We start from the raw sequence: 15,522 nt of genomic DNA, 5'->3' as shown, positions 1-15,522 counted from the left end.
GGAAAATCAGAGACCTCCCTTTTTTTTCTAAGACCCTTCATTCATTCTAATCTAACGTGTTCAAAGGTGGGTATCAAAACTCATAAAAGTAAGAATTATTACTGCAGTCAATCCCATTCCTTCTGTCTCCAACCAGTTTTGATCCTTAAACGTTCACTGTTCTGTTTTTAATTCTATGGTCTTTCAAATTCTGGTATCTTGTCTTTCACTTTGGTCTTCAGTGTAGTCAAAGTAAAATTTTCAGGGGAAAATAAGAGGTGTGATCTTCTCACAACTTCATGAAGTTGATTCCAATATGACAATTGACAAGTGCAGGAAGGCAAAAGTCTCTTAAATCAGATGTTTCCAAAAAGTAACCTTGGACATCCACTGCTACTCTACTGTCTTCCAAATAAGTTATTGTTTTTGCTACTATGGAAATATAAATTATATTGTGATGAAATTACTCAGTTTTCTCTGTGCAAGGAGGCAGAAAGGATAGCTTAAGAATTATATTTGATTAAATCTCTATTCATAAAATAATTATAACAGTAATTCAGTCACTGTAATTTTAGTAAAGGCAAGGAAAGCAGACTTTTGACTTGAGAAATATGTTTTATCTGTATTTTAATCAAAAATGACTTATATACAACAATCTGCATTTAAAGAAAAACTTGATATGTTCAAATTCATACCTAACAACATTAAAAATTATTTCTGAATTTTCATAACCCATGTAATTGTATATGAATGACATTAAAGTTTGCAAACTAAATAAAATAGTGATATAACCTGCTCAACAAATTTCGTCTAGGTTGAATATATTCACTCAAGAAAAAAAATATTTTTATTGTACTTGAAGGATTCTGATGATAGAAACAATATTTTATATGATAGCAAACAATTAGTAACAAATGAATTCAGTCCTTTTCAAAGCATCATTGAGCACTTCAGAAAATCTGAGTGTTGGGAGGAAAGAGTTTATTAACCTCAGTCCTTTATTAGTGAGAAGATAACCATGCAGACATTATTTCGTTGATAAGATATTCCTGAATAAATAGAGGATAAAGGCAAATCTAAGATTTAAAAAATAATATTCTGCCATGCCCTTTTCCTTCCTTCCCTTCTTCCTTCCCTCCCTCCTCCCTTTTTTCCTTCCTTCCTCCTCTCCTCCTTTTCATGTTTTTTCGTGCCATCCTATGGCCAAAGAAATTTTTATACCTTTTTGTTGCACAGGAAATTAAAATAAACTTCATGATTCCATTAGAGATGTAACAGTTGTGTTTTCTTTCTCATTTTCGGCAGTCGATTTATTTTCAGGGCTGATGTGTTTAGAGTGGATTTGAATATATAGGAGGGTAATGAATGGTACTTAAAAAGTCCGTGTTTATACTTCTCCTTTTTATTATGTTTCTACACTAATGTGCATTTTGATAATTAGACAATTATTCTATAGCCAATTGTATTTGTTAAATCCTAGTATGGAGACTTAAGTAGTCTCTGAATGATTTTTGTGCTAACCTGTAGTTCTCACTGTTGTTCCAAAACTATATCTTTGAACCAGGAAGGTATACAGTTTATTTAAAGGCATTATACTCACCATCTAACTCTGTTATGATTAGTTGTATGACATTTGTCAAATTCCCTAATATTTATACGCTCAGTTTTCTCATTGGTAAAATGGAAATGTCAAAGTTTTTGGGGAGATTAAATGACACTGTGCATAAAGGCATTTATCATGGTGTCTGTACAAAGGCCAAGTAAATGTTCTGCTTCTAAACCTTTTCTCCCCAATATGCAAAATATCAGACTATGTTTTATGATTACTTAAACTCATATAAAAATAACTCAGGGATGCAAGAATATGGCTCTTTTAAAAATTACACCAGCCTAAAATGTGACTATAAGATGTGTGTGATATTTTTAAATATATACAGTCTGATATAATCTATTAAATAATCTTGGAAAGTAGACACTTTACAACACTTTTATCATTGCTCAAAACTTTCTTAGACCTTATTAATGCAAAACTCGCCAGAAGCAAATTCTGAGCCATATGAAAAATCAGCATTATTGTTTTTATTTGACTGAAAATCAAGTCTAACTTTGAGGGGCGAAGAAAGTCCAGTGAGCTACTCTATCGCATTTGAAAGAGCTTTGTAATTCATAAGGAACTATGTAGATATGAAGTGTCACAGAATGGGAAGTATTAATGGATAAGGATCCTTACTGAGATATTAACAATTTTGCCATAGGCTCTTAAAGAAGTTCTGAAAACCCCTCAGTGTTTGAAGCAGTGTTCTAGCAGCACCATTATTGCTTATATAGTCCCCAAAGTGCCCACCTGCAGATAAACAACACCCATCTGAGCATGTAAAACTTAGGTTTTTTTTTTTAATCATTTCTTCTGTTGACTTCACCGCTCTGCTTTTGTTCATTTCTTACCATATCTGAAATTATCTTTTGTCAGTTAATTTTATCCATATATCTTAGAATGCTAAAGCATGCTCTTCAGTTGGTTTGTCTTAAGAGTTAAACTTCGCTTAAGTTGGGTCTGAAATTTTGCTGTAGCAATCCAATCATGACTTGGGCTGGAGGGCAGCAAATGAGTGCCTTAGTATCACTTTTTCCCAAGACTGATGTAAATGAAGACATGAGGTTGAAGTAAAAAGTTTTCAAAATAGGTTTAAGTTTGTAATTTGTGGAGTGTGTCATGGTGAGTGCAAATGAGTTATTAACCGAATGGATCAGGGAATGTTAGGTGTGAAATGGAAGCCTAGGAAAATGGCATCCAGAACTGACAGGTAGAATTAACACTTCTGGTTGTGAGGCATGTTTGAACGGAGAGTAAAACCTGATTGGGCAGCTTAAAAATGTTGTGATTTAAACGAACCATCCTTAGATCATTTTGTTAACTGAGAACTTAAGAGAGAACAAGGTTTGATGGTATGTTGTTTCCTGATTGGCAGAAATGGATTTTACCTCATTAATGTTTGCAGTTGGCTGTGTCTTGTTTACCTCTTTGTCAGAAGTCATTTCAAATTTGTTTGTTTTTTTATTTGAGGTCAGCAATTCCCTTTTCTATTCTGTGACTGTATTAATTATATTTTCTCTGTTGACTGGATATGATACTTATTAATAAAAACTACTCTTTTCCTCAAGTATAGCCATAGACATATCCTATTAGCGTCTATTGAGGTAACTTATCCCAACTGAGAAATTAAGGACTGTTGGTTTGCAGCTCCATTAATGAGCAAATAGGAAAAAATCTAAAGCATTGCATATCATATTTTCTGTACATGTCTGCAGATATTCATAGGAACCTTAGAAATGCATAGGTAGCCAATTGTTCAACATCAGGCTTTAAAAAGAAGTAGTACATCATATTTTGAAAATGGGTGAAAATATCATTTTTGCCAGAAGAAAATGACAAATATTCTTCAAAATTTTCCACCAAATAATTAACAGCTTTATTGGAGATATTCCTAGAGCAGGCATGTGCTTCCCAACATAGCTAAATCTATGAGGCAAAGAGAGAGGCAGGAGCAGAGGCACAATACCAAAGATGCATTTTGAATATAGTGGAATACAAATCAGACGTCACTAAAATACTGAGCCTTAAGGTTCATCAGTGGCTAAGTTACAGTGGGTCAAAATTATCAAGGTTCTTCAGTGAAATTATGTGAAATGCTTCTCAAGAATCTACCCCATAACTTAGAGACATTCAGACGTTTCCTTCTACAGCTTGCAAAAATGGAAGAGTCTCTTGAATATGCATGCATACTACTTGCCATTGTATGTTTTGATTGATTTCATGATGTTCTAATTTCAGTACTTTAAGAAATACCGAATACTGTTTTCATTGTCTGGCAAATACACTTTCAAATGAAAACATTTTTAATTTAGAAAGGAAGGGGCTTGGAATTGATAATAAAATTACAGATACACTAAATGCTTCTTATTCAAAGTCACTTCTGTGCCCTTCACATCTTCAGATTTAATATATTAGAAGTTAAGAAGGTTTTCAGTTAGATTCAAAAAAGACATATTTTTAAAGTGTGTCATTTAAACGTTGAGTTTTAGGGACTTTATGACTATTTCAACTTGGCTTCTGAGAAGTTAATGTGACATATCTTTTCATAAATATAATTGTTACATTGAAAAAGGATCTCTTATTCCTGGCATATGCAGAGAGAGAAGAAATCGAGACTTCAGTAAGGTATGTCAGGACAGACGAGTTCAGTTACCAAATCCCAGGAAGTAACATCACCACACCTATCAGAGTGAATGTCATAGATTCAGTCGCCGCTGCACATCCTGCTCCCGTTGTGTCTAAAGTACTGCCAGTGTCTGTTTGATGGATTTGCTTTACATCACTGAAGTTCATATCATCTGGCATCCCTGTAGAGGCAAATAAGAAAGCACAGGATGATGCATGACCACTTCACCATAATACGTCTAGAACAACTCTTAAACTCAAAGTGTGGACAGCTTGGCTTTTGGGTAGCATTCTCTGTGTTCGCCTAACTCTAAATGATTAATATGACACAGGTATTCCCGTCCTACTTAAATTGGAGAGTTCAAGCTCTTGGGTGAAAATTCTCAGAAATATTATAAGAGCAAAGTGAAAATATTTTTAGCTTTTAAAAATTTTTGGAACATTTCTGTGCCACTGGTAAGAAAGTAAAGACATTTAATTAATTAATATATCCTGAGGTATGGGATTGTTCTTGTTTCAGAGATGTATCGACTTCAGTAACTGAAAACTTTTCCTGTGAAAATAAAATCCGGTAAGGGAATATAATTGAATAAAATATTTTTTAAAAGTAGAATTTATACAGATCATATTTTACATTAGAATAAAGTAGTCCTAAGATCTCTTTAAAATTTATTTTTATTTTTACTTGACAAATTTTATCTATACTGCTGGGGTACAATGTGATATTTTGACATGTATACCAGGAGGAATGATAAAATCAAGCTGGCTAGCGTATCCATCACCTCACATCCTTAGCATTTTTCTTGTGGAGAGAACATTTGAAATGTACCTTCTTAGCAAGTTGGAAATATACAATACATTATGAATGATAGTTACATGCTGCGCAATGGTCTAAAACATTTCTTCCTCCTGTCTAACTAAACTTTGTACCCTCCACCCACCATCCCCCTCCCTTCCCCACACCCATCCCCTGGCAGCCACCCTTCTACTTTCCCCTTTTATGACTTCAGCTATTTTAGATTCCACATGTAAGTGAGATCAGGGATAGTACCTTTATGGAAATAGAAAATAGCAAAGAAAAATAGCAACAAATGTTAAATTTTATCTTTCATACACACACACAACTGTGAGGATGGAGGTGTAGATATCTATCAAAAGATCAAAGAAGTTGTTAATGGGTGGACTGGAGAATGAAGTTAGGGATAAAGTGTTTCATTTAAAAAAAATGCAGGCAAAGTCATAGACCAAGATGCAATCGCATTCTGGTTATTACTTCTGTACGTTATGAAACCTGACAAGTTGAGGAAAAGACTAACCCCTAAATTAACTGGGTTGAAATAATTGCTTTTAAAAGATGTTTACCTTAGTATGATATACTTAGGGAATTACTGATTCATCACTTATTATCTAGTGCCATCAGCATTCTGAGACTGACTGAATTATCTCATGGCATGCCACTATCAGTCACAATTAACAGATTTAAATTCATTGTTACTACAGCCACAAATATTGACATGGTAATTACAGAGAGATTGAAAAAATAAACTTCATATAAGGAAAAGTCAATATTTATGTAATTAGGCCAATACATATATATAATTCAGAAGCTAAGCTCTGCTGCATTCAGAGATGAGAGCATTAAAACGAAGCAAAGCTCTGCTGATCTGACATATTGATTTTACAGTCTGAGCTCTTACATTATTATTCATTGTTTGGGTGCTTGTTTTGCCCTTCTGTGTCATTAGGCAAGATGAATAAACTAGTGATTCCCTGTTTTTTTTTTTAAATAGGGACTAGAGTGGAGTGCGAATATTTTAGTCATGGCTTTATACCTTTTGTTAAGCTTAACAAGAAGCTTTGAGGACTCCAGGCAATTAAAAATATATTTTATTCTAAGATAACTACATAAATTTGAGCTTTACAGGATTTACTTTTCATTTTTAAGCATTGTGAATTTGTGTTTGGATTGAATCCATGAAAAAGGTTTTCTTATGCCATTCTGAGCTTATATTTCATTCATTCATGAGCCAGACACTGATTCAGGTTTAGCGGATGCCATCATGGGTGAAAATATGTAAGTAGAAAGATGTTAAATCTTATGCCTGCAAGCCAGACAATGGCAGGAGAGCTTTTCTGCCTTCAATCAGATGCTATTTTACCATCTTACATTGAGGTGTTACTAATAAATGTAACAGTTCTAAGGAATATGGCCTTTGAGTAATAAGTATTTGAAAAGAATTCAAGATCTTTTCAGGAGCCTGGCAGTCATAGCTGTAGTTACGGGTCAAATCACAACCTTGTCATCTGTAAAAAGATATTAGCATGCCAAAAAGTCTAGCTCCATGATTATTTGATGCCATGATTATTTTCATAAAGAAATTTAATTAACCAAGCTTATAAATTATACCAAGTCTTATAAAGACCTATAAAAGAAAAAATTAGTTTTGAGATTTATTGTATTAATACTTTAAAGAAAAACAAAGTAATTTTTGAATACTCTTTTATATGCATAATAGCAACACAAAGGTGTCAATAAATTCATAGTTTTGCTCTTGGTGGCTTATAGTCTGATGGGGAAAGAAAATTGTATTATTAAAAAATAAAGGTAATAGTAATACATAGGTACAGGCCTGGTGATTGGTGCTATGAAATATGGTAGGCTGGGAGCAGTGGCTCACACCTGTAATCTCAGCACTTTGGGAGGCTGAGGCGGGCGGATCACCTGAGGCTGGGAGTATAAGACCAGCCTGATCAACATGGAGAAACAGCGTCTCTACTAAAGATATAAAATTAGCCAGGCGTGGTGGCACATGCCTGCAATCCCAGCTACTTGGGAAGCTGAGGCAGGAGAATCACTTGAACCCAGGAGGCAGAGGTTGCGGTGAGCTGAGATCATGCCATTGCCCTCCAGCCTGGGGAACAAGAGCGAAACTCCATCTCAAAAAAAAAAAAAAGAAAGAAGGTAAAGGGATGTAACTTGGTCGGTCAGGGAGTGCTCTGCTAAGGAAGTGGTAAAGTGGATTAATTTATAGATATCTACAGAGCACTTTCTGTGGTGTTAGGTACAGTTCCAAGTACTTCACAAATATTAAGCCATTTAATTTTCACAACAGTTGCATAAAATAGGCACTGATATTATTACCTGTGTTTATAGATGAGAAAACTGAGGCACTGGAAAGTTAAGTGACCACAAGCAGTGGAGCCAAGATCAACTCCAGAAGTCTAGACTCAGTCTATGCTCTGATCACCTGCCTCCCTGATTCCAAGCACATTGCTTGGCACCAGCAAGTCAATACTTAAATTGAGAACAAAAAAGATAAATTACGTTGCCTACAAAGTGCATTAGGAATGTTTTCTCTCCTTGCTTGTCATCTGGGATGGCTGAATAGGTGCTACTTTGGGGTATTAATCAAGTAACCGAACGTATTCAGAGGTAGAATCCATGTGGGCAAGTTAATGATGGCGAATCAGAATGGCCTGATGAATCTGAGAGGACAGCACCTTCTTTTTGTGATTTACACAGAGGTAGGAGAGTGTAGGTATTTTCCTCTATCTCTGTTTCATCTGTCTACGTATTTTAAACATTCTCTTAGTTTCATTAAGGAAAGACAAGTATGTTTAGAAACAGTGTGTTCTACTTTTAATAAAATTGCATGGACAAGAATGTATACATTGTAGGCCGGGCGCGGTGGCTCAAGCCTGTAATCCCAGCACTTTGGGAGGCCGAGACGGGCGGATCACGAGGTCAGGAGATCGAGACCATCCTGGCTAACACGGTGAAACCCCGTCTCTGCTAAAAAATACAAAAAACTAGCTGGGCGCGGTGGCGGGCACCTGTAGTCCCAACTACTCGGGAGGCTGAGGCAGGAGAATGGCGTGAACCCGGGAGGTGGAGCTTGCAGTGAGCTGAGATCCGGCCACTGCACTCCAGCCTGGGCGGCAGAGCCAGACTCTGTCTCAAAAAAAAAAAAAAAAAAGAATGTATACATTGTTAATTTGCTCATTCATTTATAAAATCTATTCACTGCCAGGTCTGTGTCAGGTATTGTGCTGGAGAGTGAATATACAGTATGCACTCACAGCCTTTTCCTGCACACTTAGATGAGTGAAAAAAACCATACACACACACACACACACACACACACACACACACACACACACACATATGTATCTCCATCAGGTGTCTTTTTCACCATTCCAATGGTGAGAGTGCGGGACAGATGGAATGCTGGGAGCAGGACTCCAGATCCTATAGATCATTATTTGAATTCAATACTGTTTATCATGAAGTCAAAGTAATTTATTTCTAGAAAATATCCATTTTTAAGGCAGCTATAGTCATGACACCTCAAAAAATATCTATTACATAGAACACTTTTAATGAATATTGTTGAATGAATAAATTGAATAATGACTCATTTACACAAGAACAGGATAAGGTTGATATTATTTTCCCTTATTCTAAAGATTAGGAAGTTTGATAGAATTACTTCCCTTTATTCTCAATATTAAGAACAAGGTGGAGGAAGTAATTTACTCAAGGTAACATAGCTGTGGCAGAATTCCAATTGTGCCCCGTTCAGATGTGGTCCTCATCAATTCCAGAGCCATACTGTTTGCCACTACACTTTCAAAGCATTGAACTTGAGGTCAAATTCCGGCTTTGCCACAGTCTAGCTGGTTGACTTTAGCTATGACCCACGTTTCTTGGAACTTTCAAATGAGAGCATTTTCAGTAAGAGAGTAGAGTTAATCAAAATATCTTGCTGGCTAAATTATTAAATCAATATTTAAAAAAAATTAGCTAGAATTGTATCCCAAAGCATTGTCTAAAGTAAATGTCTGTGGGACCAAAACTTAAGTAAAAATAATGAGTAATTAAACAAAATATATAGCTCTATATTTTTATTTATATACAGGTGGGTAAAGCCTACATATTTTAAGTCAGAATCTATAAAGAGAAAATTAATAGTTTTGACATCACACACAAAACAGGAACCTTTGGTACAACAGAAAAAACCACAACACAATTGAGGATCCACACAGAAAAATGGAGAAAATTTTGCATTATAGATTGCAGCAAAAAGATCATGTCTTGAATGTAAAAATAGTTCTTACAATCCATGTGAAAACTATAAATGTTCCTGTAGAGAAATAGTGAAAGACCAGAAATGGATATTTACAATTATAAGGAAAAGGTAAAGTCTTCTTCACTGGACAACAAATAAATACTATCATACACACAATGAAGTGTCAATTATCTGTTGTCCAGGTGTTAAAAGCAAGACAGAGAGGAGAGTGTAACCAGTTGGGCAAGGGTACAGCCCTTCACCAGAGAATTTGCTAAAATATATTACAAGTGTTTAAAATGTTCATTTGCTTAGACCAAATAATTACACTTTTATGAAGCAATTCTGTGGGAATAATGGACGTGTGCACATATTTATTCACAAAATGTTAATCTGTGCATTGTTAATGAAAATCCTAAGCGCAAATTAAGTGCTAATTGGTAGGGAATTGGGTTAGGAAAATTAAGGTGCATTCATTTATTTAAAACTCTTTAGGGAGTAAATATTTATTAATACAGAAAAATGTATTTTGATAGCACTTAATGTATATAATTTTTAATAAAATACATGTATATATACTTTCATGCTCTTTAATGTTCTTTTTACTCTAATAGTCTATTGCTGTGTTTCCTTGAGAGTAGAGACTCTCTCATTAATTTCTGTATTGACCTAGCAAGCATTTAGCAATAATTAGGCAAATGAATGTTGATGAATTTAATCCAGGGCATAAAATTACAAATAGGTTTCTCTAACTTAGTTCTTTTAATATAAAAACAAAAATTATATTGCAGCAACTCAGACTGTAAAATAAAGGATTAGAATTAGATATGAATTAAAATTTTACATGTAATAAGACGAGTGGTAAATATCATGGAAAAAATTCATTATGAGGAAACTGATGACAAATATTTTCTGAATAAAATTGCTATGAATCTTACGTTAAATCTAAACTGTTAATTTTGGTCACTAGTTGCTAGACTAATTCTTGTCATTTATGCTAATATTAGCCACATGTATTTTGGCTGGACATTAATGATTCTAACAAATCTGAGATGGCTAAGCATAACTATTTGCCATTTTTTAAAAAAAGTATGAGGAGCTAATTCAGTCAGATCATGTCTCCTAGTAAATATGATTGGCGGGTGCATCCAGTATGTTGGGTCACTTGAGTCGAGGATATACTTTTTAAAATGATGAGTTATTTTCCAAAACCTAGGGCTTCCGTATAACCTGAGAACCAAATAAGATGACTGTATGGCTAAAGATACAAGGTTCCTGGTAGCCCTATAGCCTCATCAAAACTCGAAACTGAAGTGCAATGCAGCTGTCTTCATGAAAGCCTTTTCTATTCCTTATGAAACAGAGTTTTGAGATATAGTTCCTCTTTTTGGTCTTAATGTTTTATAGCAATAGTAGCCTTCCTTTTTTGACAAATTATGTAAAAATAATGGAGTTATCAAAATTGTTAATAAGGGAAGCAATGAATGAAATAAAGTAATGAAGGATTCTGACTGTAAACCAAAGATTAACGTAAAATAGTATAATTTATTGTGAAATTATAGCTCTGAGTAATAGCAAGGAAAATTATTTGTCAATCTATCAAATTATTAGCGGCTCTCTAATAATGAATAATAAATAGATTTTTTTTCTGGATTGAAGTTTATACATGAAGGGAATATTGTTTAGATCTTTTGACAGTTCCTGATGGTATGTTTCATCTAATAATGGTCATCCAGTTATTTTTCCTAAGTTTGCTTTATTGATTTTTGAAGATTTTAGCAAAAGAACACACATCTTATTTTGAAAGAACATATAATTTTAAGCGATTTTATAGCAATACTGATGTTGTGGTTTTTATCATACTTGTGAAATTTCTTCTAGAACGAATATGCAAATAGAAAATTTAAAAGGTCATTTTTGCATAATTGGTAATTAAAGCTAAATATTAAAAGTATATCTATTAAATATACCACAGTATTCAGTTATATACTGGTTCTTAGTCATAAGAATTTACAGGTAATCTGGAATAATTATTACTAATGATTCAGAAAATTATTTTTAAAAAGTGTAAGGCTGAAAAACTACTATGAGTTAATGAAATTAGAAAATGTTACATCTTGTTTAGGTTAGTGATAATAGGGACATAAAGTGCTATTAAACATTAAAATAATTTAAAAGTCGTATCTATGTCTCGACACATGGTAGTGATATTCTACAGTACCAAAAACAAATTTTTTTAAATGACCAGAAAAAACAGGTGGCTATTAACAGAACAAAACATTAATTTTAAAGAAACAATAACAGAGGCTAAAATAAGTAGAATAATTTGTTCTATTATTATTTTTCTATTATTTTTAGAGATAGAGTCTTGTTCTGTTGCCTATGCTGGAGTGCAGCGATACCATCATAGCTCACTGCAGCCTAGAACTCCTGGGCTCAAGCAATCCTCTTGCCTCAGCCTCTCAAGAAGCTGGGGCTACAGGCACATATCACCATGCCTAGATAATTTTTTTTTTATTTTTGTAGAGATGGGGGTTTTTCTTTGCTGTCCAGGCTGGTCTTGAACTCCTGGCCTCAAGTGATACCCCTGCCTTGGTTTCCCAAAGTGTTGGGATTATAGGTATGAGCCATATACCAGGTCAGAATAATTTATTTTAAACATGAAAGAAAGTAATTATCTATATAGAATTCTATACAGAGTTAAATGATATAGAAGAAATGAGTACTTTCAAGAAAGAGTGAGTGTTTCTAACCATTCCCTGACCAATTTTTTTGTTTTAATTTCCATTTTTTTAATCTTAGTTTCATGGGGTACTTGTGCAGGTTCGTAACAAGGGTGTATTATGTGATATTGAGGCTTGGACTTCTGTTGATCCCATCACCCAGACAGTTAACATTGTACCCAATAGGAATTTTTTCAGCCCTTGCCCTCCTCCTGCCCACCTTCTTTTTGGAGTCCCCATTGTCTGTTGTTCTCGTCTATATCTGTGTGTACGCAAGATTTAATTCTCACTGTTAAGTGAGAACATGTGATGTTTGGTTTTCTGTTTCTGCATTGATTCGCCAAGGATAATGGTCTCCAGCTGCATCCATGTTGCTGCAAAGGACACAATGTCTTTTTTTTTATAGCTACATGGTGTCTGTATTAGTCTGTTCTCATGCTACTAAGAAAGACATACCTGAGACTGGGTAATTTATGAAGGAAAGAGTTTTAATTGACTCACAGTTCCACATAGCTGGGGAGGCCTCACCATCATGGCAGAAGACGAAGGAAGAGCAAAGGGATGGCGGCAGGCAAGAGAGCGTGTGCAGGGGAATTGCCCTTTATAAAACCATTAGATCTCATGAGACTTATTCACTATCAGAACAGCACAGGAAAGACCTGTCCCCATGATTCAATTACCTGCAACCAGGTCCCTCCCATGACACATGGGAATTATGGGAACTACAATTCAAGGTGAGATTTGGGTAGGGACACGGCCAAATCATATCAGTGTCTATGTACCACATTTTATTTATCCAGTCCACCATTGATGGACACCTAGGTTGGTTCTAGGTCTTTGCTATTGTGAATAGTGCTGTGATGCACATATGAGTGCATGTGCCTTTTTGGTAGAACAATTTCTTTTCCTTTGAGTATATACCACTAATGGGATTGCTGGGTGGAATGGTAGTTCTGTTTTTACTTCTTTGAGAAATCTCCAAACTGCTTTCCACAGTGGGTGAACTAATTTACATTTCAGCCAGAAATGTGTAAGTGTTCCCTTTTCTTCCCAGGCTTGCCAGCATCTGTTTTATTTTATTTTTTAAATAATAGCCATTCTGACTGGTGTGAGATACTATCTCATTGTGGTTTTGATTTGCATTTCTCTAATGATTAGTGATGTTAGGCATTTTTTTCATATGTTTATTGGTTGCTTCTGTGTTTTCTTTTGAGAAGTGTCTGTTCGTGTACTTTGCCCACTTTTTGATGAGGTTATTTGTGTTTTGCTTGTTTTGTTTAACTTCCTTAGAGACTCTGGATAGTAGACCTTTGTCAGATGCATAGTTTGCAGATATTTTTACCCATTATGTAAGGTGTCTGTTTACTTTGTTAATAGTTTCTTTTGCTGTATAGAAGCTCTTTGGTTTAATTAGGTCCAACTTGTCAACTTTTATTTCTGCTGCAGTTACTTTTAAGGACTTGGTCATAAATTTTTTGCCAAGGATGAAGTCCAGAAGGGTATTTCCTATGTTTTCTTCTGGGATTTTTATAGTTTGAGGTCTTACATTTAGGTCTTCAATCCATTTTCAGTTAATTTTTGTATATGGTGACATGTAGGAGTTCAGTTTAATTCTTCTGTGTATGGTTAGCCAGTTTTCCCAGTACCATTTATTGAATAGGGAGTCTGTTCCCCATTGCTTATTTTTGTCAACTTTGTCAAAGATCATTTCTTTCTATGTGTGCTGCTTTATTTCTGAATTATCTATTCTGTTCCATTCGTCTGTGTTTTTTACCAGTACCATGCAGTTTTTGTTACTGTAGCCTTGTATACTTTGAAGTTGGGTAATGTAATGCTTCCAGCTTTGTTCTTTTCACCTAGGATTGCTTCAGCTATTTAGGCTTTTTGTTGTTGTTGTTCCACATAAATTTTGACTTTTTTTTTTTTCCTAATTCTGCGAAAAATGACACTGGTCATTTGATAGGAGTAGCATTGAATCTATAGATTGCTTTGGGCAGTATGACCACTTAACAATATTGATTCTTCTAATCCATGAGTATGGAATGTTTTCCCCTTTGTGTCATCTGCAATTTCTTTCATAAGTGTTTTGTAGTTCTTCTTGTAGAGATCTTTCACCTTCTTGGTTAGATGTGTTCCTAGGTATTTTATTTTTTAAGGCTATTACAAATGGGATTATGCTATTGATTTGGCTCTCAGCTCGAACGTTATTAGTATATAGTAATAATACTGATTTTTTTCACATTGATTTTGTATCCTGAAACTTTACTGAAGTTGCTTATCAGGTTTAGGAGACTTTTGGCATTCTTTAGAATTTTTTAGGCATAGAATTGTATTGTCAGCAAAGAGAGATAATTTGACTTCCTCTTTTCCTATTTGGATATCTTTTATTTCTCTTTCCTCTCAGTAGGACTTTCAATATTATATTGAATAGGAGTGGAGAGGGTAGACGTTTTGTCTTGTTTCACTTCTTAAGGGAAATACTTCTAGCTTTTGCCCATTCAGTGGGATGTTACTTGTGTATTTGTCATAGATGGCTCTTCTTTTGAGGTATTTTCCTTCAATGCTTACTCTGTTTATGTCATGAAAGATGTTGGATTTTATTAAAAGCTTTTTCTGTGCCTATTCAAATAACTATGTGTTTTTATTAGAATTCTGTTTACGTGGTGAATCACCTTTATTTATTTGCATATATTGACCCAACCTTGCATCCCAGGAATAAAACCCATATGATTGTGATGAGTTAAATTTTTTTGTGCTGCTGAATCCAGTTTGTGGTTTTGCTGAGGATTTTTGCATCTGTGTTCATCAGGGATACTGGCCTGTTGTTTTCTTATTTTGTTGTGTTTTTGCCAGGTTTTGGTATCACAATGATATTGGCTTCATAGAATGAGTTAGGAAGGAGTCCTTCTTTATTTTTTTTGGAATAGTTTCAGGGGAATTGGTACCAGCTTCTCTTTGTACATCTGGTAGAATTCAGCTGTGAATCCATCTGGTGCAGGGCTTTTTTTTTAGGTTCATAGGTTTTTAAAAAATTTATTACGGATTTAATTTTGGAACTTGCTACTGGTCGGTTCAGGATTTCACTTTCTTCCTGATTCAATCTTGGGAGGTAGTGTGTTTCTAGGAACTTATCCGTTTCCTCAAGATTTTCTAGTTTGTGGGACTGAGATGTTCATAGTAGTCTTTGAGAATCTTTTGTAGTCTGTGGGATCATTTATGTCACTTTTGTCATTTCTGATTGTGTTTATTTGGGTCTTTACTTTTTTTTTCCAATTCTAAAAAATTATTTAAGACCACACTTAAAAATGCAAGAAACTCAACCTAGAATGAAAGAGGGGTATGAAAGTTGTAATAGTGATCAAGGTAACTGACAAGCATCTAAGTAACTGTCTATCAATGTTGCCTGAAAAAACAAAGCAATGGTTATATTAGGGAGTTCAAATCATAATGTGATTACAACATTTGGAAATAATTGTTTAAATATTCTAGCATGTTTGTTTTAGGAAGAAGTGTGAAATCTTAACCTTATGTT

At 34.6% G+C, this 15,522-nt stretch overlaps 1 protein-coding gene across 1 annotated transcript in view; it reads right to left on the bottom strand.

The window, feature by feature from the left end:
* Positions 1–574: 574 nt before the first annotated feature.
* The window catches only part of GPC5 (glypican 5), a 1,454,359-nt gene continuing 1,439,411 nt past the window's right edge, over positions 575–15,522 (bottom strand). The window contains exon 8 of the mRNA XM_015121302.3: positions 575–4,380. Coding sequence (XP_014976788.2) covers positions 4,223–4,380 — 158 coding nt within the window. The 3' untranslated portion in view covers positions 575–4,222. The remainder of the gene's footprint in view (positions 4,381–15,522) is intronic.

The sequence above is a fragment of the Macaca mulatta genome, chromosome 17, assembly GCF_049350105.2.
Source record: "Macaca mulatta isolate MMU2019108-1 chromosome 17, T2T-MMU8v2.0, whole genome shotgun sequence".
In the NCBI taxonomy this organism is placed as follows: domain Eukaryota; kingdom Metazoa; phylum Chordata; class Mammalia; order Primates; family Cercopithecidae; genus Macaca; species Macaca mulatta.
This window is presented reverse-complemented; position numbering and strand designations above follow the sequence as displayed.